Source organism: Anabas testudineus, chromosome 6 (genome assembly GCF_900324465.2).
Source record: "Anabas testudineus chromosome 6, fAnaTes1.2, whole genome shotgun sequence".
NCBI classification, from domain to species: Eukaryota; Metazoa; Chordata; class Actinopteri; order Anabantiformes; family Anabantidae; genus Anabas; species Anabas testudineus.
Window position 1 is genome coordinate 24,234,551 of NC_046615.1, and position 23,242 is coordinate 24,257,792.

Here is a 23,242-nt window from a genome sequence, read left to right on the forward strand (position 1 = left end):
AATGATACTGATACAGATCATATTCTCTAGGTCTCAGAGATTATTAAAAATATATTAATGAAACACAAAACATTGGGACATCAGTTGTTGTATTTTTACAAAAACACTCATTACATCACTTTGCTGGTTGTCGATTGAAATATGTTTGATCAGTTCCCACTTGTGGCTGTAAATCGAACACAAAAATGTCCACGCGCTCTTCATCAGGCTAACAGTGTTCGTTCTCATTAAAACTTTATCCCACTGGAAACACGCCGTCTGTCCATCGTTGACCTTCAGTGTTAAAGCTAAACTACGATGTCCAGACTTTATTCTCATAGTTTTATGTTTTTGTTGTCGGTGTTTTGCAGTTCAGTTATTTGCACCCAAAAGTTTTAAAGACCTTGATTATCGGTACACAGAGAATTATCAAAGTGTCTATTTTAAATCACTGCTGCTGATTCTGATACTGATCTTATTATAACTTCAAGTGGGTATTTTCCACCATTGACAACAAATCTCTATAAACCCTGTTCACACTGTGCAGGGAGCCTGATCCTGGTTTATAAAAAAATTACAGGACAGCGTTTGTTTGTCAATGTCCTCAGGACTGTGATAGGACTGTAATCCCGTCCATGTCCAGCTCCACTGAGTGAACACTGAAGTCTCCCAGACCCTGAAACAAACCAGATGAACCACAGGCACCAGTCAGTTCCAACAATGAGCTCATTATCGTATTTCTAATAGAATTAAATCTTTCTATCATGAGCAGATCTGTCTTGTTTCCTGTGTGTCGGCAGCTGAATCTGTGTTTTTTGCTTTGCTCCATTAACATTTTTTATAACATGAACGTGTAGTATTACAACCACTATAGACATTTAAGGTCAAATAAGCAGGTTGATTAAGAATTAAAAGGACTAATTAAGCTGCTGGTGCTCACCGGTGTGTTGTTGAGGACCTGCAGCACCGCCTGGTGCTGTCCAGGTTCCCGGGTTAGCAGGTAGAGGAAACCCCCACCTCCGGCTCCGGCCAGACTCTGACCAAAGACCAGGGGCCTCAGTGCCTCCATCATGGCCCTGACAGAGGCTGGTTCACAACCCGGAGCCATCAGCTTCTTTTGCTGCCACGAACGATCCAGACACTGACCGAGTCTGGACAGGCAACCTGGGGACAGAGGGAGGTCTTTTCACCATCTTTCACTGAAAACATATTAAGAAGATATCAACATGTTGAATAACTAGTTCAAACACTTGGAAAATGAAACCCTGTCGTACAAAATACCAGTTAAACCACACAGCGTAGTGCTCAGAGAGCAGTGGTGGAGCTCCAATGCTTTCTATGGCGTGACATTTTAGTGTGTTTGAACAATAATTAAGTCAACTCTCTGAAATGACTGCACGCAGTTCTCCTGTGTGAACCCTGTTGAGATGAACGGTCTCACCATCTGAACAGGCTCTGGCACATTCCTCTGAGTTGGCCACCAGCTGCTGGGCATTCTGGACCATCGATGGCAGACGGCTGTACCAACTACGAACCACGTCCTGCAGAGAAAAACCACCACTGTCATTATACGTCGGCCTTAAATACAGCGCATCTATCCAGTATTCACAGTGCTTAACATTTACCACAGTTTGTTGTTACAGTCTTATTCCAACATGGATTAAAATTCTACAAACAATAATCCAGAATGTCAAAGTGAAAGAAGTTTATAAGTTTATGCAAATGTATTAAAAATAACAATCATTAGCAACAACATTTAGAGCATCAAGAACACAGAAAGCAGCTAATTCAGAACAAGATCACGCTTCAGACAGATCTACAAAGAGAGCAGCACAGCGTTCTTTTCATCCTAATCCAGAACCCAGAACAGTTGTGCTTTGAGCAGGTCTAAAGTCCGACTGCTGCGGTTGAACGACATTATCATTGTTAAGGTTGCCAGTGTCATCACTCGAAATACTAAAACACTAACTAAATACTGCGTGTTGAGGTAAAATGAGCCTAATGCTGACAGAGGTCCTGACCTGCAGCAGGTTTCGAGCCAGGCGAGTTTTGCCGGTGTAAACCAGCAACAGGTGCTTCTCCAGAGAAGCCAAGAAGTCCTCTGGAGGACTGAGACGTTCCACTTCTACCTGCAGGGGCAGAGAGGCTCTGGAACGACCCACTTTAAGTCCTCCCACCAAACCACCTACCTGATCCTGCCAGCCTCCACCTGGAGAGAGAAGAAGAAGAGCACTCTATTACCACTAAAAACCTGGAATAAAATGAAGAACGGGATTATGAGAGCTACGCTTGGTCAAGTAAATTCAGCATTACAGACCCAATACCCAATACAGACCTGTGGTGAGCATCTGTTCCAGGTAGAGGACTCCGTGGATAAGGGAGTCTGTGTCGTAGGCTCGGCCTGTACATCTGTAAACTGCAGCCAACAGCGCCCCCGCCAGGATGCTGCTGGTTCCTGCAAGAGGACAGATGATCACTCTTCACCCCTGAGGTCATCTTGGGCCCAAAGCCCCAGCGGAGATGTGGACCTTATTAGACTGAATTATGCCTCCTGCTCTCATCTCCTTCTGTCACCTTCTCTTTCAGTGGCACATTTACACACCTGGACTTCATCATTCACTCCTTCAGCCGCCTCACCTATGTCTAATCCAGAATTTAACTGGCCCGCAATGTTCATCGTGACACATGTAGAACTCCTTTTGTTCATGTAGCTTTAGCTGTTCTATGATATGTAGATTCACTGTTTGTGGGAGACAACTTCATTATTTGTTCCTGCAGTATTTCATGTTGATTATATGTTCAGTTTCTCACCCAGACCAGATCCAGTGGGCAGTTCTGACCAGCTGTGTAGCTCCAGCCCTCCTCCCCACCTCTGCTTCAGCTGATGCCCCAGAGGATGCTGGGAGGAAAGGGACACCAGACCACTGCACACACACACTGCCTTAAGCAGGGCTCCTGTAGAACACACACACAAAACATCACTCTGCGGCTGGTTCCTGTTGGGACAAACTACAGGCTAATGTGGAACCAGCCCGATCTCCAAAACTGGAGTGCGACACCATCTCTGCAGTAGAACGATAGTTTGAAATGATGTAAATTGTGTGTGTAAAATGTGTACATGTCCTTTACTTTAGTTCACACTGCTGATGATTTAGTCACATGTAGTTTGTAGAGACTAGATCAGTAATTCAGGATCACCAGCATGTAGGTTCAGGCATCTCTGTCTCCTACCAGGTGCGTGAGGCTGACAGTAATCCTTCAGGTCTTCCAGGTGGTCGCACACCATCTCTGTTGACACACCACGTTCCCGCCCTCCAGTGTAGCTCACCAGCACGATGTGCGGTTCCGAGATGCGTCGAGCTCTGGCACCAATTGGACGTTTTCCGTCAACCTTCACTGCAACATTGGTCACAGAGCCGCCGTGCTCAAAGGCGATGGGCGGAGTGTCACTCCACCCACCTGAAACACAAAGACGTTTTCCCCTGCATGAAAATGATGTGACAGTGTCTACAATCAGTGAGATTTAAATTGAAATAATGTAGACAGGGTTAAAAAGCTAAAAAATGTTTCAGCTTTAGTAAGAAAAATAAGAAAAGAAATAATAATAATAAGAAAACTTCAGCTGTTCATCTGAGCAGCTTCAGTTCAATTTAAACCAATCTTATAATTTAATCCACTAAAGTTATAATTCCACTGGATGGATGAATGAAATGCTCTGTCACAAGAGTCCTGAATTTAAAAAGTAGAAGTACAAAAGCAGTACTCCAATGAGTTCTGATTTCAACACATTATAAGTTTTGATGACAATTTCTAATGATTCTAATGTGAATGACCAGGATCAATAAACTGATGATTATACATTCATTTGTTTTATTAATCTGAAAAGTAACTAGTAACTTTATTTATCACATAAATGTGGACACGATATTTAACCTAAATGTAGTGAAGTCACAGTATGAAGAAAATGGAAACACTCAGACTTAAATCAGCTGCTGTGATGGGGAGTGGGGGGGGTTCAGTCAGCTGAGGACGGCCCAGTCTGGTTCTTCACACTCTGAAGTCACTTCCATCTGGGTCACTGATCCTCACAGGACTCACCTGCCAGGTCCAGCCTGGCTGGACACTCCACTTCCTGCCACTCCTCCAGAGGCGGGACTTCACCCTGACCAATGGAGATGAACTTCTGTGATGACATCACAGCCTGTCGGAGCAGCACCTGTCCAGCACCTTCGTAGTGCCGTGCTGCCCGAACCAGCAAGTCAGGTCTGTAGTTTGGGTGGGGGGGGAGAAACGGCTCATTCAGCACCAACCTACATAAAACCACTGACTTAAAGCAGGGCAGAGGGTGAAGCTCACCTTCTGAGCCAGAGGTCTCGCTGTGCGGCCAGGGCGTGGACTCCGCCTCTCAGGTTACCCTCCTCCAGCAGCTGGTAGGCGGAGCTCCAGGCCTCATTAGCAGCAGGTCCGCTCCTCAGACCTCCCCTGCCCCCCGCCATACACACCAACACGTCAGCGATGCAGGAGAGGCAGCGAGCGGCGACGCCCAGGTCCAGCTCCTGCTCCCTGCTCCCTGCTGCTGCTGAACACAGACGAGACGTTTGTTACAGAACTTCAACCTCGAAACTCGCAAAGGTGTTTTCTTACTTCCTTTTACTTCACTGTTTCACTTAAGTGTAGTATTAGTATGTTAGGATAGATACATACTCCTTAAATTAATAATCTCATAGTATAAAGCAGCAGAATAACAAAATACCTTAACATTGTACTGTAGCACAGCACAGTACTCCAGTAAATGTACTTAGTTACTTTTCACTGTAGACTCACCGTTGTCCAGTGTTTCCAGTAGCGCCCCCTGCTGACCTCCCAGCACCGCCGCCCTGAAGCAAGGCAGCAGGCAGACGTCCGTCCGACTCATCAGGGAGTCAAACACTCTCCTCCTTCCTGCCAGGAACAGTAACTCCTCCCTCCGCTGCAGCTCCGCCTCCTGGTGGGTGAGTGACAGCACCTCCTTCAGAGAAAGTCTCCACGCCTCCCTCCACCTCTGCAGGCAGCCAGCTCCACCCAGCAGCCAGCCGATTCCGGCCTCCACACCCACAGCGCCTTTCCTGGGGTGGAGCACCGGGAAGAGACGAGCTTCCAGGAGCGAGCGCTGTTCTCCTCTGGCCCACAACTCCTCTGGCCTGAGGGGACCAGAGAATAAAAACACATAACTTTAAAGTCATATTACGTATATTTTTAATTGTTAGTTTCCACGTCAACAACTTTCACTGAACTTAACAGTGCAGATGAAGTCATGAGCTTCATTTTCCAGAACTATTTGATCATTAAAAGGTCAAAGATCCTGTGAATCCTACTGAATTCCTGTCCTGCTGTAGAAGAGGCTCCATCTGCGATTGAGGAAGGAGGCGTTGGAGTCGTCAGAGGAGACCTGCAGAGGAGGAGGAGGAGTAAATTTGCATCTTCATGTCTGGTTTCTGCTGCTGCTCTGTGATATAATGAGATGCCACTGGTCATGTTTTATGTCCTGAACTACAAATATTTTCAAATCGAGATTTCTCTATGTTTTATACCTTCTGTATGTTGTGAACTTGGTTTTGGTTGTCATGTTTTTTATCTCTCACTCATCTCCCTCGTCTACTTCTTTTGTGAAGCACTTCAAGAACAACAACTCAGCATTGACTCTGAGAAACATGCCAAACTGCTCAAACATGATTCTGAGCAGAAAACAGACAATGACACTGCGAAGAAGAGAAAATGATTTTTCTGATTTATGGCTCAACGTTTTCTTTGTCGTATGAATCTCCCCTCATCCTCATTTGTCACTAACTTTTTCTCCAATTTTAATGTGAAGCAGCCCAAGTTGCATTTCGTGTCTGAAAAGCATTTTACACCTAAAGATTGTTGTTTGTATTATCTCGTAAATGAGTCTTGAAATGCCAGATGAACATTTTGTTTTTTACCTCCAGGTTGTCCTGTGTTCCCACCACAGTGTAGACATTCAGCTTTAACTCCCCCAGCTCGATCCGATGTCCCTGGACGACGCTGTTTTTGGCCAGTTTCAGACGTCTGACACACGATGACGCTGACAACTCGAGACCCGACAGTAAACAGCCTGAAGGGACGTCCAGAGGACCCTGGTGCAGAGGTAGGAGGTCACAATAGGTGTCACACTGAAACCTGACAGAATCACAGTGGTAAACTCCTGACCTGTAGGTGGCAGTGTTGCACCACCGTTACTGTTGCCACGGTAACATCTCCCTCTATCACGCTGTTGATCACCCGAGCTCCGTCACTCACTAAACTCTCTCTCTGAGGATAAACAGGAAGTCAGGAGGAGTCAGCTGAGCACCTGACTGAGGACAGTTGTTAAAAACAGGAAGTGTCACCTGGATGTGAGAGAGTGTGTTTGTATCCGTCCAATCACAGGTCAGACGGTGGACATGCTGCTTTCCAGCCAAAGTCAGGTAGTCATAGCGACCGTCGGGGACGTAAACTGAGGAAGAAAGTTCAAATGTGTTTAACCCTTTTGTGTTTTACCATGAAACACTGAATACCAGTTTCAGCACCCAGCAGACTGCAGTACATTAACAGAGGCAGGATACACCCACCCAGACTCAGAGGAGCTCCTCTGAGGATCCTCCACAGCTCAGTCCGGCCGCTCCTCACCGCCGCTCCCCGTGGTCCAACAGCTGAGCTGCAGCCGACTCTGTCCTCGCTCACAAACTGGTCCTGAGTCAGATCTGAGCAGAGACACTTCAACACGTCCAGGAACAGAGAGACCTGACGAACAGCATCAAGACGGTTGATATGACAGAGCTGTGTCACATATGAAAACATGAATGTACTTGATCCATTTGAAGGATCCACACAACAGAAAGAAGATTAGATAAACAGGCTCAGGTACCTGCAGGGGTGGAGCTCCAGAGTCCAGGCCCAGGTACGTGCAGCCGTCCAGAGGAGGAGTGACATGAGACTGCAACAGTTTCTCTGATACAGACCTGCTGAAGAAGACTGGACCTGAAACCTACAGACACACAAACAAACTGTGACTCTATCAGATCTGGACACACAAGCGGGGAAAACGATGCTATCAATTTAATTCTAAATATTAATTCTGTTTTGTGGTTTTTGTATCTTACCACTGAAACACTAACAGGTTATTGAGCCTATTTGACAATAATAGATATTAAACTCCTGAGTTTTGTCTCCACCCCGACACAGTTGATTCTGATCTTTCTTAAGACAAATATCAGCAGAAGTGTCAGCAGCTTGTACCAAATCCCTCAGTATCTGTCTTCATTGGTCAAACTGGATTTTAGATTTTACTCCTCAGTGAACACACCAGTGGAACTTTCCCATCAGGCATCACAGCTTGTTGAATCTGCTCCTTTGTTCCCTTGTAGATGATGTCTCTGACTTGACCCTGTAAAGTAAAACTAACAAAGTTTATGCCACAAAATCAAGAATAGTGATAAACACACGTAGAACAATTATGGCAAAGATCAAACATTGAAACCACCACCGACTCATAAATATTAATCTAATTACAGTTGAGCACCTGTGGGTTCGACAGGTAGACTCCGTGGTTGGCTGCGTAGGAGACGTCTCCAGGTAACGCCAAAACCCGAACACCAGAGAAACCGTCCCAGGACAAAACTGCCACACAGATACAAATAATGTACACAGATACTGGGACTCGTTGGTAGGGGGTCCACTTCAAAAACCGGATTTACTGAGAAAAATCAGCAACATTCACAAACCGGACCTCATATATAATAAAAAGATAAATGTTACAGCTGCACACTGGAGAAATTAAACTCATCACAGATTCAAGAAACAACACTACTACTACTAACCAAAGTCAGGAGGTACGGTGAGGATCATGTCAGTGCTGCAGACCCAAACACCAGGAGGAGAACCAGGACAGATCTGAGCGGCAGAGAGAAACACCACCCAGTGCAGTTATATTCTCCTCAGTATGTTTAATACTGCACACAGTTCACTTACTTTTTCTCCAGTTACAAACTTACAACAAGTAAAACACAGTTAGCTGAATCTAATTTCTACAAACTTTACCAGGGAAAAAGTTTCAGTGGAATATTTCTGTTGATCTTAGACGTTGACGGGGATTCAGACGGATCCTTAATACATTTGTAGAACTGTAATAAACTGAATTATAGAATTCTTTAACAAAATATGAGTCATGTGAAGTAAAGACTGAGCCCACCTGGTTACTGAGGCAGTCCAGCAGCAGGTCCAGACAGCAGACTGGAGCCTGGACTCTCTGATCAGGTTTCTCTTGGGGCAGCCAGCAGAACGCTCTGCTGCAGGAGCTCCAAGGAAAATCTCGACCCTGCAGAGAGAAAAACACCAACATCCAACTCTCTGTAGGAGGAACCAGCAGCTGCTGCTGCTGCTGCTGCTGCTGGACTCACCGTGTGGAGGATGAGGATGTGAGCATCATCCAGGACGTCAGCTGTTACCACCTGAGAACATGAAACAGCTTCTGTCAAACTGCACCTGTTCTCTCGTTGCTTACGTTAAATTCGTGCGGTCTAACCCACGGTGTGTCCGGCTCTGTCGCTCAGGTGTTCCGCAGCCACCAGCAGCGCGTTCAGCGTAGCCCCGCCGCTGCCCAGCGGCTCCTGACGGTCCTGCACAGTCAAAACCAACGCACCCTGAGAGATGGATCCACGCTGCTGCCGCGACTCCAGCTCTGAAACACAACAGCAGAGAGTTAGTCCGAACCTGCACCGTGTCCCCGAAATGTCCAGTGGGTTCAGCAGTTTGTCTCCTTCACCTGCACCTGTGTGACCCCAGACATGTGGCGTTTACTGAGCTGCCAAGATCAAACTGCAGACACCAGTTTAGTCACTTTACCTGAAACAATCGGACGGAATATTTGATTTCCTTCCTTATAAAACTAATTTCTAATTAATTCTCGGAGTGCGGACCTAACTGGCTCGTTTTGGAGGCTGTTTAATTTCTCCACCTGCGCCACCTTCAGAGGACAAAGATCGTCACGTAGACAGATGATCGTCACCTCTCTGGAAGCAGTAGACGCTGTCTTTGTGTTGACAGGTGAGGACCACCACGGTCCACCGGAACCCGCTGCTGCTCCACATCTTCGACAAACAAAACTAAAATCTCTCCCCGGGTCAGAACCAGCACCGAGCCTGTTCAAAGTCCACAACAACGTCCGATACCAGAGCTGCGTTCGTCCGTTTGCTGTCTGGTACCGAGTCGAACAAACCTTCAGTACTTTGGACCGAGCTTTATTTCACTCCCTGTTGTCCGTTTGCTGTCTGGTACCGAGCTGTTTTAGAACCTTCAGTACTTTGGACCGAGCTTTATTTCACTCCCTGTTGTCCGTTTGCTGTCTGGTACCGAGCTGTTTTAGAACCTTCAGTACTTTGGACCGAGCTTTATTTCACTCCCTGTTGTCCGTTTGCTGTCTGGTACCGAGCTGTTTTAGAACCTTCAGTACTTTGGACCGAGCTTTATTTCACTTTCTCCATTTTCTGTTTTCGCCTGTTTTGCCCGCGCGAGCTGCCGTAGCCGAAAACGGCTGCGTTAGATTTCAACTAGTGACGTCCCGACGGGGCGGGAAGCGAACGACTAATGGTTTAAACACAGTTGTTCACAGCGGTACAAAGGTTAACAACAGACATTATTATCTCACAGTAAATACACTGAAAGAGACTTAAGAGCTGTACAACCTAATACATTACTAATGAGCTAAAAAGAGTTGTTGAGGTGAAGGGTTCCGATTACCTAAATGTCCACTTGATTATGCTACCGGGACATTCCGGCTGGGCGAAGACTGGGCCAAAGCAGCAGTAAGCTGAAAGGCTTCTGATCAATAAGCAGTTTAAAAAATGTATTAATAGCAGAAGTAAAAGTACTCAATATGCCGTAAGGCCGTTTTATGAAAAAATATGACATCATTAGATTGATTTTCGTGTTCATCAATGGTGAAGGTCCAACTGCACATTTACCGTCATTCATCTATAAACTTCTGCAATGAGTTGCATTAACTTTTCACCTAGATCTTGTTTTGATGATGGAGAATCAGATGCTGCTCAAAGTCTTTTCCAGCACATCCCAAACATTCTCTGTTGGTTTAAGGTCTGGACTCTGTGGTGACCAATATATTAAAATGATGAGTCCTGCTCCCTGAACCAGTCTTTCACAATTTCAGTCCAATGAATCCTGGTATTATCATCTGAGAATATGTCCAAGACATCAGGGAAGAAAAAAATCCACTGATTAATAACCTGGTCATTCAGTATATTCAGATTCAGCTGACCTCATTCTTTGAACACATAACGTTGCTGAACCTAGACCTGACCAACTGCAGCAGCTCCAGATCATAGCACTGCCCCCACAGGCTTGTACAGTAGACACTAGACATGATGGGTGCATCACTTCACCTCCTCTCTTCTTACCCTGATGGTCCATCACTCTGGAACAGGGTAAATCTGGACTCATCAGACCACAAGACCTTCTTCTACTGGACAGTTCTTAACCCAGTTTTAGTAGTTTAATCAATCTCCTCAGATGTTTTCTTTGATTGATTCATGCCAATAATTTGACTCTTCTGAAACAGGGAGGCTCTTACCTATTTGCTCATTTAAACCCAAGGGGGGACTTGGGACAGTGCATTTCTACATTCATGTGAATCACAAACTAATAACACTGTTAAAGGAAAAAAAACACCAAGTTGGCCTTGATTCTTAAATGTGGATATAAGCTGACTAAATACTCAGCTCGAATAGAGTTAATTAGTTCCACTGAAAATAATAAAAACATTAGTGTATCTCTGACTTTTGTTTTTCCAGCATTGGCTGTAGAACAACAGACGCAACTCTGCAGCTTAAAAAACAAAAAAAAAAAACAGTTTAATGAACTATACAAAGTGAAATAATCAGAAATTATATACAGATGTACATTAAAATGTCACAAAGCCTGTGGGGAGGCAGCAGATGGGACCAACAGTCAAACAGATTCATCCATCATCTTCAGTCATCATTTTCCTCATCCTCAGCTGGCAGCGGTCTGGACCTGAAGGTTACAAACAAACCGGTCAAGAAACGTCACAAGATCAAAATGAACTGTGGGATTCAATTATTTTGGTGACATTAAAATAAACCGGGACAGGCAAAAATATGGGGTTAAATTACAACTGGGATTAAATTCAGCGAGCGCACAACAAAACACTTTGTGTATTGTATATTACTGTGTGATTAAACAACTTCTTTTCATCCTTGTTTTTTTTTTTCTTTTTAATTGGCTACCACAGGTTGCAGGATCACCTGACACAGAAAGAATCAATGAAAACATGCACAGGTATGTCGTACGGGCACGAGTGTGTCAAAATAAAAGTGCATTTTAATTATTATACAACTCTATGTTAATGCTGTTCTTCAGTGACGTCAGATCGCCGTTTATTTCATTTCTGCGTTACATCTCTACTCCTTTATTAACCTTTACACGGTTTCCATCCACACGTCTAAAACTGCAATAATCCATGACCTGAACTGTGGTTCAGACATTCAATGGTGGAAAATAACTTAATTTGAGGTACTTGTACTTCACCTGAGTGTTCTCATTTTATGATACTTGATACTCCACTGCATTTATCTGACAGCTTTAGTTACTTCACATATTCAGAGTAATAATACATTGTTATTATTTTAATATAAGACTGTCGATCCCCAGGGTACATTTATATTTGATACTTTAATTTTTTTTTATACTTTTGTAATTTTTTTTTAATATTTACTTTTATGTGTATCACAGTACATTCTGGTAATATTTTACTTAAAAGATGTGAGTACTCCTTCCACCATTGCATACTTTATAGCACAGAACAATAACTTTACCATCAAACAGCTAAAAACCATAAGTTCATTCTCAGTGTGGCTGCAAACAAACAACTGAGCAATACTGTGAGCTATCTGCATGTATAGAGTAGAGTAGTATCACAGTATGATGAAGTATGATGGTCCTGAGAGAACAAACTGTAAGTAAGGAAATAATTTACCAGAAATATATTTAGGAGACACTAAAAAGTGATGAACTCATCTAAACACTAGTAATTGGAGGATGACTCCCTCTGAAGTTTAGCTTTCTCTCCCTCTGCTACTAACCAATGAGCTGCAGGCTCTGTCTCAAATTCTACTTACAGAATGAGACAAAACTCTGCATTTACCATTAAGGAGAAAACCTCCAGACTAATCTTCTGCAACATACTTCCTGCTGGCTTTTGAGATCCCGCTGCCTCCAGCCTCCTCCTCATCCTCAACCACGCTGGGATTCTGATTCTCCTTCTCAGGTTTCCTGGGGGGGCCACCAAAGAAGTCTCCGATCCCTTTCTGCCAGGTTGGAGTGGGACGGGGGCACACAGGGTTACCACCAGCATATTTGTTCTTGGCTGTGAATTAAAACCTCAGTCTTATAACGTGAAATTGTTAAATACTGAGCATGCTGTTTTTGAGTGGGGGCCACAGTAGCTCACCAGGTGTGGATGACTGGCTGCTGGAGGAAGAAGCATTTGCTGAACTGGAGCCCAGAGACTTCCGGGGAGCAGAGGCTGCTACAGCTGCAAATAAAAATCAAACACTGATGTCTGAATTTTTCATAAAACAGCCGTCAGTCACATATGAGACAATGATTAATGATACTGTACTGCACCCTGTGGGGTTGTAATAGGAGATACAGAGGAAATGCAGAAAACTATTTGATTTAACATGCCAAAATTAGTTAAGTTAAATAACCCTTTAAATTAAAAAATAGGAGCAATCGTGCATCAATGTCTGCATGCACTGTCACAATACGTTGATAATTAAAATATGAATTCTTTACATGAATTAAATGAACATGAAGTTTTTAACTCATTCGTGGGCAGAGCGGTGAGTCAGTTCCATGCGGAATTGACCGAAAGATTTTGTGGGTTAATAAAGTGTTGTTTATTAGGTTGTGTCACACAGGAGCCTTTGACAAAAAGTAAGATCACGTTCAATTCAGGAGGCGTTGAACTGGGTTTGGTGCAGCGTCCCGACAAAGCCGCTTTGCGGCGCTCAAAACTGGCGCCAGTTTACTGAGTACAGGACAATGTCTTTAAAGAAGATTGAAGATAATGTCTCCTTGTCAGGGACCTGGAGATTAAACCACGACTACACTCTTTTCGTGACAGCATGACATGAATCGGTTTTTAACGAAAGAGCTTCAGCGTTTCAGGAGGAACCAAGAAACCAAGAACGGCTCCGACCCAGGTTCGGTCTTGGCGGGAGGCTGTTGGTGACAAACTTGGTTCTGAATTAAATTGATTTACAGGTGCCTACTACACTAACACACTTATATGCAGCTCACGTAAACAAAATGTTGCTTCCGTGTTAAAGATTTAACAGGGGACATTTAATTACATCGCTCTATCCGCCGTGTTTGGGTTTTAGGAGTGTACCTCAAGCCCGCCAGACTACATAGCAAATACAGCTGTATTCATGCATAAATGAGCTGTGTGTTGTTGAATTTGAAATCATCGTTTTGAATTTGTTACTGTACCTTTTCTGTATGATGCGGGAACGTTGTCGGCTTTAGTCCTCACCATTTTGGCAGTGACTATCTAAGTAAAATGATGTTCAAACAACAACTACACGAACCACAGTAAGAGAACGAAGCGTCCCGCCTTGGTTTAAAAAGAACAGCGGATGGGGCGGGAGATTTCTTCTTCTGGGCTTGTTGTTCATGCAGACACGAAGCGGTGACGACTAAAGCTGCCCTCCTCAGGCCAAGTGGTATAACTACAGCCTTTAACAGTAAATAACCAGAACCACAAACTTTACACTTTAAAAACTTTAAAAGTGCAAAAGTATCAGTGTACTAGTTGTACCAAATGTATAATTACTCATGTCCATCATTTAAACCACAACAATAGATTATAAGCAATCTTGGTCCAAAATATATATCAACATCACAATACTGTAAAAGTGTAAAATACACTATTACCTAATTCAAAAGTCAGCAAAGAATACTTAAAATAGTGAAATTAAAAGTACTCGTTGTGTAGTTACTATACTATACTACTATAGTACTATACTATACTATTTGATGCATTAATAAGTTCATTACTTTAATGTCACAGTTGACAAAGGTGAAGCTCATGTCTATTATTTATACTAGTTTACCTATATTCAAATAATAATTTATATATGGATTATATAGTCTACCATTAAAGTGGAAGTAAAGTACAAATAGTACTTACAGTACTTAGTAAAGTAAATGTACTGCAGACACTTTTGTCCCTCCTGGTTTCCGTAGTGGCGGTTTCTGAGCTGCAGGCGGATCAAAAACAAAACGTCAACTTGTCAGATCATAATTCATCTTTTAAGGTATGTATGGCACGTTGAATTAAAACCTTTACATAATTGATTAGTCTCTGACAACTTAACGCAGGTTTCATGTTGTTTAACCATGTTTTTATGTCTGTTCGGTAACTTTGAAACCTGTTGATGCCTTCGGGTGCAGCTAACGCTAAGCTAGCTACATATAACGTTAACTAACTTCAGTTAGCTACTGTCGGTTAGTTTAATTTAACGCTATCTGTCGGTTTGCAGATTTAATTACTAGCTGCTGTTAGTTAGCCAGTTAGTGTTAGTTGTTGCTTCTTTACAGGTTCATCCTGCTTTTATCCTGCTTCAAATGCTAGTATCTTTTAAGTACTTAAAGTCACCACAAGTAGAACTAATGCATTTGAAATGCATTAGTTCTCATTAGTGATTAAACTACTGAGTTGTTGATGTTCTTTATTCCTTTACTCGTCTACACGTATCTGACACTTTTAGATGTTGGGAAGATTCTTAATGCAAAATCTGAAAAATACATAATAATGAATAAGTGATTATTAGACATTAACCAGCTGTCAGTAGATGAACTGGTTAAAATGAGCTCCACCTGTACCTGCTACATTACTTATTAATGCATCAATAACAGTAGTTATATCTGTTTCTAGTCATATTTACGATTCTGAAATAAGGGAACTTTATTGACAATCCAAAAACAATCTTGTGAGGAATTAGACTCAACAAGTAAAACAACTGTATGTCTGTGCTGTGAGTACTTCTCCTACTTCCGCTGTTTATTATTTTCTTTATAAATTGTCTATAAAATACTGAGAAAATAGTTCAAATAAAATATATATTATAATTTCCCACCGTTAAAAATCCAAATACATTCAGTTTACGTCTAAATGAAAAGGACCTAGTTGCTCCTGTTTGAGCTGCTGGTGTGTTTCCCTCCAGGTGTTGCCATGGATGAGGGGACCCGCCTGGTGTCCACAGGAGACTGTGTGAGGATTTGGGATGCAATTTCCATGGCACCGCTGGAGCAGTTTAACCCACACAGCATCAGCCACCCTGTCGCCCAGGCCTGCTGGAGCAGTAACAGTATCTTGATGCATAAGAGAACAATACACATTATGTGCATTTGATGGATGTGTAAATCTTAATTTATTACCAGCCATCTATTTACAAATCTGATGATAAACAACATTAACACAATTGTAAAGTACTGGTTCTAGTATTAGGGTGCACAGACCAGTGTACTCTGGGTGCTTATCCCAAGCCCAACACACACACAAACAAAGAACAGGATGAGTTGCATCAGGAAGGGGAACAAACAGTGCAAAATCTATATGCGTGGACTGGTTAGTGTAGTGGTAACATCACCACCTCCCATGTGGGAGACTGCCTAAGGACCCCTACCTCCAGTAGGGGTCCTTAGGCAAGACCTCCTCACGCTCACCCTGCCTACCTTTGTACCTTGTAATGACTTGTAAGTCGCTTTGGATAAAAGCGTCTGCTAAATGACTAAAATGTAAATGTAAATGTAAATATGCAGATCATGATCTACTGTGGCGACCTTAATCACAGCTTAGACGAGGAAAAAAAATTCCAAGGCTGTTACCAGCAACAAATTTGGTTATTGATTAATCTGCAAAACATGTACTTCATCAATAAAATATATTGTCTGTATAAATCTCATAGAATATCACAAAATTTAGGAGTGAAATATGTACCAACCTTAACCTTGATTCAGACCAGTACCTGGTCAGTGCGAGTAGCAGTGGAGACAAATTGGTGGTTTCCAGCCTCAAGTCAGCTCCTGTTTCAGTGGTGGAACTGGCCGAAGGGGTGAGTGCATGGCTTTATTCACAGTGGAGAAAGCATATTCATAGTTGATCCTAAATCTTCCAGATTTTTCTCTAATTCACTAAACTCTCTGAACTGCTCATACAACATCTTACATACATCACTTCTTTCACCCTAATGAACCTGTTCAGGGTTTTGATTAGTAGCCACTATGATCAAGGTCATCAGCACTGCAATACTTTCTATCATTGACATATCTCTGCAACCTCAGAAAAAGCAGAACCGTGTGTGTCTGAGCTCCTCGTCTCAGTTTCTGGTCAGTGGAGGTTTGGACCAATGTGTTCACATCTGGGACCTGAAGACCAAAAGACTGCACCGCTCCCTCAAGGTAAGACCTCAGATAAAGCATGTAAACATCCTGTAAACTCTTGGTGCACACTTGCATCACATATTTAATTTGAAAAGGATGAAATTCTGAATCAGGGTTTGGGCAGTTTATCCCATTTTTCCTGTGTGAGTATAGTATATTAAGTATGTGGGAATTCTATCAATTTTAAATAAAACCTATGATACAAAGGGGGCTGGATATGTTCTGAAGTAACTGGTTGAAATGAATTACAAAGTGTCCTTTAATGAAGAAAATAATAAATAATGCTAAACCCTGGTACCCGTCTCTCTGTGCATGTCCGTCTATCAGGATCATAAAGAAGAGGTGACCTGTGTGTCCTTCAATACCAACGACAGCTACATCGCCTCAGGCTCCACCAGTGGAGACCTGGTCCTGCACAGTCTCACCACCAACATGTCGAGTAAAGCCTTCGGTCACGGCAGCAACCAGGTCAGACAAGTCTGTTTACAGTAATATACTACAGTACAAAATGTTTCAAGGACAAGGACTAAAAACACTACCTAAATAAATACAGGATAGCTTTAACACTGATAATACTGCGATGTTACACACTGTAAGTTGGTTATATCTCATACATGTGTGTGTGTATGTGTATATAACTAAGGGTAAGGAAGGAAAGCTAAAGGCACATTTAAAATTGACAGAGCGGCTGTATCACACTGAAAATGTGTTTTTCTCCCAGCTGTCTTTTTGAACTTCATGTTAGTGACCAGTTAGTCTGACCAGTTAGGACCCCCGCTCTGCTAAATGTTGAAGAAGTTTAATAGCGGCTGGTTAGTATAGTGGTAACATCACCGCCTCCTATGTTGGAGACTGGGGTTCAAATCCCAGCTGTGGCCTACCTCCAGTAGGGGTCCTTAGGCAAGACCTCCTCAGGCTGCCCTTGTACCTTGTAATGACTTGTAAGTCGCTTTGGAAAAAAAATGCTGCTAAATGACTAAAATGTAAATGTAACAAATACAGGCCTTGGGGCCTAAATAGTACCTTATGTCCTTATATCAAGCTTAGATTTGTCGTCATTCCTGAGAATCTCCTGCTCTTGAATCTTACTGTATTGACGAAAAAGGTTGTTACAATAAAGCAGAGAACCGAGAAGTTTCTGTTTCATCTTCAGCCCATCCACGACCTGAGGCTGTCCATGCTGAAACGCTCCCTGCTGGGCAGTGTTTCTGACAGCGGCACTGTGGTCCTGTGGGACTCCAACACCCAGAAGGAGCTTCATGTTTTTGACAGTGCTCACAAAGCCCCGGCCTGTGGTCTGGCTTTCTCCCCTGCCAGTGAGCTACTGGTGGTCAGCGTCGGTCTGGACAAGAAGATCATCTGCTACGACACGGCCAGCAAGATGTAAGAGCGAACACGCTTCTGTAGTCTTCAATGTTTCAGAATAAGTGTTGAAACATTCTGTATAAAATTGAAATGTGACACAGGTGTAACATGTTTGTATTTCTGCTTTATCGTGTGTGTGTGTGTGTTTGTGTGTGTGTGTGTGTGTGTCTGCAGTGTCCTGAGATCCATCCGAGTAGAAAGTCCTCTTACCGCTGTGGACTTCACGCTGGATGGAACTGGTCTGGTGGTTGGATCCACTCAGGGGAAGATTTACCAGTATGACCTGAGAAACTCTAGCGCCCCCACCAGGATCACTGTGGCACATAAAACCTCAGTCACCTGCCTGCGCTTCCAGAGCAACACCAGCAGACACAAGGTATCAAAACAAACGTCTGCTGCTGAAATTCTGGCGGCCGTGTAAAACAAACACTGTGTTTAGTTTAACTTTATGGCGAAGTATCAGGAACTCTTTTGAGTTCAGCTCATTTCCTTTACGTTTTAATTAGTGAGATTCTATGAATTTTTTACGAGGTCTTTTTGCCAGGTGATACGGCCCACCTACACTGCAAACTGCAAGAAGCATAGTCTCAAATTATAATGAGTCATTCAGTTGCCTGCACTGACCATAGTTCATAGTTTTCAGCTACAGATAAACTTAGTTCGTGGCTTAGATAACAAGTGAACTTATTTCTCTCAGCATGTGATGCTTAAACTGCTTTATTTTAAAACGATACACAGAATATTACACACCAGGAAAACTACTGTTGCGAAAAGTAGAAGGGATTTTTTTTTTATTAATTTCTTTGTCTGCATTATGATTTTTAGTATAAACTCACACTAATTACTTTTGAAATAACTTTTGTGTTATTCTTACAAAGCAAGCGTATAAACATAAATTGAAATTATTAAGCTGCTGTTAATAAAACACAGGTCACAGGCTCACTGCAGATATTACCATCATCCTTCATCTCATATTTAGCTCCTTCAGAGACACCAATGGTACCAACAACAGGTTCAGCTGCAGCTTCTGTTGCACGTAGATGTCAGTGTTTCTCTGCATGTGGACTATCTAAACATTAGTTATTAAGACATTTAGAGAAGTGCAAATGTTTCTAAATGTAAACTAAGTCACTCACAGTATTACTATACTTAATGCTAAGAAATAAATTATGATGCATCACATTACTGCATTACTGTGGTCATTCTGTACCACATTAGCTCAACACTGGTGATAAATAGCTCTGCCATCTGTTTCAATGTGCGGCTTTCTCTCTCTCTTTCACTCCAGTCCAGTAAACTGGGCTCCACCAAGATTGCCAGTACCAAAAGGTCTTCAACTAAACTGTCCAGCAACCAGCAAGATCCTACCCCTAACACAGGTCCCGCCCCTCACAGACAGGTGACAGGTACAGGTCGGTTCATATCACTGGTTCCTGTCAACACGTCACATTACACTTTGTTAGACTACACACATTAGATCACACACTGTATAAACCGTGACTCAGATCAATAAATAGATGTTCAAACGTTATTATTATTATTATTATTATTATGATTATTATTATTATTATTCATTAACACAAGTGTTGTCTCCAGCAGGGGGCGCTGGTGCAGAGGGGCTGCCCCGAGAGGCAGAGGGTCAACAGGGATCAGAGCAGTTTCCTGTCGTGGAGAAGTTCACCAACGTTGGTCGAAACAGTCTTGACATCTTCTCTCCTGCTCGGGAAGGTCGGTCCAAACAAACAGAATTTAATGTAACACAATCAGCTGTTGTGTTGTTTGGGTTTTTCTATTTTCACATTTAAACTAATTATTACTGACATTGTGATCAAGGATATTACAGAATATCTCTACACAATATGACACTCAAATCGCACAGCTCTAATTGTGATTGATTAAAACATTTTGTTCTGATGTTTATTCTGAAAGATGTTTTATTACTTTAAAAGTGATGCCCTGTTTCTGACTGTGCCAGGATCACTTGACTTTGCATTGTAAACATTTCACTCATCTAGTTCATGTTTCATGCTGCTAAATGTGACACACTGCACTTTTTAACAAGTAGAACAACAACGTCAACAACATGGTATAAAACTAAATCACACACTCACCTTAACTCTGAGTAAAACAATTATGATTCAGTCAAATTCCAGGAAAAGAGATACGCACAGATCACGTTACAGAGTCCGACAGGATTCAAAAAGATCCACAGGCAGGGCGGCAACAACGTTGAAGTTAACATATGAACTCTGTAAAGGTATCCTGATGATAGAGGAGGTGTATGGGATTGCAGTACAATGTACAGTTGCACCTACAGAACAGTTTCCCACCGTTTGTATTTACACCGATAAACAACTTTACTGATGAAGTCATATGTCAGAACTAACTTCCATTTTACATGTCGGTGTGATGACGAGGACTTATTTCCCACTAAAACTGTCTGTTAGTATCTTTTCACTTTGCTGGATCTTCAAGAGGTCAACTCTTAGACTTACCCTGATCCCTCATCTCGTCTCTCTGTAACAGACCTGAGGGCGCCAGGGACGGCTGGAGACGCACTGTTTGGAAAAACACATGGTAAGACAGGGAGACACTTCTCAGTCTAATAGGTTTTACTTTGAATGATGCTGCTGGTTCTGGACTTACTTAGAGGCCGTGTTTCCACAGCCGCCAGTGTGGAGATGTTGTCCAGAGAAGGGGAGGGTCAGCAGGTCATTGGACGGGCCAGTCTGGACATCTTCTCACCAGTCAGAGAAGGTCAGACTTCCTTCACTGGGACACTTGTACTGTAGTTTAGTATTCAGTAACCAGGTTACCCTGAACACCAGCGCTGTGACCTCCATAACACACTTCTCTAATTTATTCTTCTTATGCAGATGTCACATTCACATTCGTGTCTCTGTAATATAAACATTTTAGGAGGGTTGTGTTTGTAGTTCTCTGTTAACTTGGAAAGTAGCATTACTTCCACAGAGCTGATCGTGTCACATGACTCATCATGTTTCTAAAGTTAAAGTCATTTTCTGATGTTGAATGATGGGAATGCTTCAGAGGCTCATTCAGGTGCCAACTCCCACCGTAAGACCCCCCTGGGAACCCCGCTGGTAGCCTCTGCAGGTCGGTGCTACAGCCCACTGTCCGTCTTTCAGACCCCCCCACCGATCAAAGAAGAAGAGCCACATCCTGCTGGTGAACCATGTGACTCCAGAAAGGTATATATCTGTATAAAGGCACAGTTCGTCATTTAAAGGTCCAGAAAAGTTCCTCGTCTTTATGCACTGTAAACACAGTGTATAAAGACGAGGTGGGAAGATGAAAAAGTGTTTAGATAAGATTCAGAGGCCACTGTACACTTGTCCTTCCTTGTTTAGATTAACTTTAATCTTAAGCTGTAATTAAGACCAACGAAGAGGGACAGCCTGTTCGTCTGGTGAAACAACAGCTGCAGTGATCTTTCCCTAGCTAATGTTAGCATTGTAGCTAAGGCGGTGCTGTTTAGTATGGTGCTTCTGGGAGTGTTGGAGGGATAAATACTGCTCCGACCAGAACTGAACATGAAGCACAAGTTCCTTGTTTTACTGCTCTACTCTCTCTATACTGAGAGTACACACTGGAGTTCACGTGGTACCTGATCATAGAAACACCTGTCGGACAGTTCAGTTCAGTTCAGAATGAGAATACAGTTAAATCCTCAGCTTGTGAATTTACTGATTGAGTGAGTTAGAGGAGTAGAGTTTCTGATATTTGAGGTGATTGATTCAACACGTTTCATTACACTGATTTACTGACATCGCTTCTTCTTCAACAGTCTGAGAAAACCAGCAGTTCCAGTCTGGAGGGCCACAGCCACACCCCTCCCACTTCATCCCAGCAGACCGGTCACAGTCAGCCGGCCCCTCCGTTCTTCACTCCGGAGCCCAGCCTCAGAAGAGCCAATGGGATTCAGGCCCAACTGACCTATGATTCACCTGTCCAGGGAGCTCCACCCACTGCTACAGCAGCAGGTAGAGAACCAGTGAACGCGGTCAGTGCTTTGGTTCAGTCGGGGCCTGGTATTATGTTGTGTCCGGACGATCAGATGACAAGGGGACAGCCGAGACATCGCTGTTTACATAAGTGTCTCCGAGGCGACGCTGATTGATTTCTTTTCCACTACACGCTCGTAAACGGCCCCGTTACAACAGCAGTCATCAAGTTTCCTTTCTTTATTAACGGTCTGTCAGGATGTCGTGGTTCCTAACGGTTCTGTCTGCGTGTTCAGGTGCAGCTCTGTCGGCAGCCGTGTCCTCCTCTCTCTCCCAGAACATTGCAGAGGTGGTCGGCCAAGGAGGAGCTGCTCCGCTCACCTCCCTGCAGATCCACTTCATTCAGAATATGATCCATGAAACTCTGGAGGAGTTCAGGTCTGCCTCTGTCTCACTTGTGGATCTGGAAAGCTTCTGCCTTCCTTCACATCTAATGCCACAAAACAACCAGTGATCCAGATGTTTTTCTTCCTCCTCAGAGACGCCTGTCACAGAGACATCGTCAACCTTCAGGTGGAGATGGTCCGACAGTTCTACATCCAGCTGGTACGAACCAACACGGACACTTCGATTTAACATGTTGTGAAATGTAGTGAGTCTGTTCTGACATGTGTCGTCTGTGCCTGATTATTTCTCCCAGAATGAGATCCACAGTCTGATAGAGAAATACTCTGTGAACGAGTCTCTGGTGGAAGAGATTGAGAAGCTGAGAGAGGAGAACCGGAGACTGAAGACCAACTACTGATCCAGAACTGCCGAGTAACTGTTGTGCCCTGAGTTCTGCCTCTCAGGCAGCGCTTTCTCCCAGACGGTTTCTCTCCCTCAGCAAGGTCATGTTTAGGGTCAGAGATGGTAACGTGTTGGGCTGTAGTTTGGATTGTGTCTTTGTGCAAACTGTCTCAGTTCAGCGCAGGAAAACCTTGAAATCGCTGCCTTCCTGTTGTCTTCACTGTTACTCGCTCATTGTACAGGACGAACAGATGTCTGGACTTCGTGACTGCCTGTCTTCAGGACGACAGTTTGGCTGAAAGACTGCGCCTACTGATGCCGGGGACGTCTGAGGCAGCACAGCTGTGACTGACTGTGTGTTTTTGTTGATGGAGAGCAGGTCATGTGATAACATGTCCAGCTGAGTCCATCACAAATATAAAGTATCTCTGGGTTTTGTCATTTAAAGTGTATAATTAGAATTGTACAACCTGTGAGACTTTGAACAGTGGTTGAACTTCAGTGTGACGATGTAGCTAACACAGGTGTTTACACCTTCACATGGGGCCTGTATCATGTTTTTACTCATTTTGTTTTCAGAATAAAAACTAATTATGGTGAAAATGCGACAGAATCATTTTGCA

General features: G+C 43.3%; 3 protein-coding genes across 8 annotated transcripts; 1 reads left to right on the top strand and 2 right to left on the bottom strand.

The window, feature by feature from the left end:
• Positions 1 to 72: 72 nt before the first annotated feature.
• On the bottom strand, positions 73 to 9,622 carry fcsk (fucose kinase). Of its 2 annotated transcripts, none has more exons than XM_026365636.1 (23): positions 9,023 to 9,620; positions 8,544 to 8,695; positions 8,415 to 8,465; positions 8,207 to 8,332; positions 7,836 to 7,908; positions 7,538 to 7,635; positions 7,322 to 7,402; positions 6,884 to 7,003; positions 6,588 to 6,759; positions 6,366 to 6,472; positions 6,187 to 6,288; positions 5,940 to 6,113; positions 5,334 to 5,407; positions 4,804 to 5,159; positions 4,336 to 4,558; positions 4,078 to 4,244; positions 3,211 to 3,438; positions 2,791 to 2,934; positions 2,315 to 2,434; positions 2,001 to 2,188; positions 1,421 to 1,520; positions 920 to 1,143; positions 73 to 655 (listed from the first exon to the last, which is right to left on the bottom strand). In XM_026365636.1, exons 1-23 carry the CDS (start codon positions 9,102 to 9,104, stop codon positions 584 to 586), a joined length of 3,234 nt encoding a protein of 1,077 aa, XP_026221421.1. In that variant the 5' UTR covers positions 9,105 to 9,620; the 3' UTR covers positions 73 to 583. The 2 variants fall into 2 exon arrangements, with proteins under 2 accessions (XP_026221421.1, XP_026221422.1); XM_026365637.1 differs by having other exon boundaries at positions 515 to 655; positions 4,336 to 4,555; positions 9,023 to 9,622.
• Positions 9,623 to 10,855: 1,233 nt separating this feature from the next.
• pclaf (PCNA clamp associated factor) lies at positions 10,856 to 13,682 on the bottom strand. The gene is made up of 4 exons (XM_026364820.1): positions 13,546 to 13,682; positions 12,500 to 12,583; positions 12,235 to 12,415; positions 10,856 to 11,043 (listed from the first exon to the last, which is right to left on the bottom strand). Exons 1-4 carry the CDS (start codon positions 13,589 to 13,591, stop codon positions 11,001 to 11,003), a joined length of 354 nt encoding a protein of 117 aa, XP_026220605.1. The 5' UTR covers positions 13,592 to 13,682; the 3' UTR covers positions 10,856 to 11,000.
• Positions 13,683 to 14,287: 605 nt separating this feature from the next.
• nedd1 (NEDD1 gamma-tubulin ring complex targeting factor) lies at positions 14,288 to 23,224 on the top strand. 5 transcript variants are annotated; one of them, XM_026365670.1, is made up of 16 exons: positions 14,288 to 14,372; positions 15,282 to 15,425; positions 16,078 to 16,172; positions 16,402 to 16,518; positions 16,828 to 16,968; positions 17,654 to 17,883; positions 18,040 to 18,241; positions 19,154 to 19,277; positions 19,462 to 19,593; positions 20,392 to 20,442; positions 20,533 to 20,622; positions 20,917 to 21,077; positions 21,674 to 21,869; positions 22,127 to 22,268; positions 22,370 to 22,436; positions 22,531 to 23,224. In XM_026365670.1, the coding sequence occupies exons 2-16, from the start codon at positions 15,290 to 15,292 to the stop codon at positions 22,633 to 22,635; spliced, it is 1,989 nt and encodes a 662-aa protein (XP_026221455.1). In that variant the 5' UTR covers positions 14,288 to 14,372; positions 15,282 to 15,289; the 3' UTR covers positions 22,636 to 23,224. The 5 variants fall into 5 exon arrangements, with proteins under 5 accessions (XP_026221455.1, XP_026221460.1, XP_026221456.1 ...); XM_026365675.1 differs by having other exon boundaries at positions 20,929 to 21,077; XM_026365671.1 differs by having other exon boundaries at positions 19,465 to 19,593.
• Positions 23,225 to 23,242: the final 18 nt, after the last annotated feature.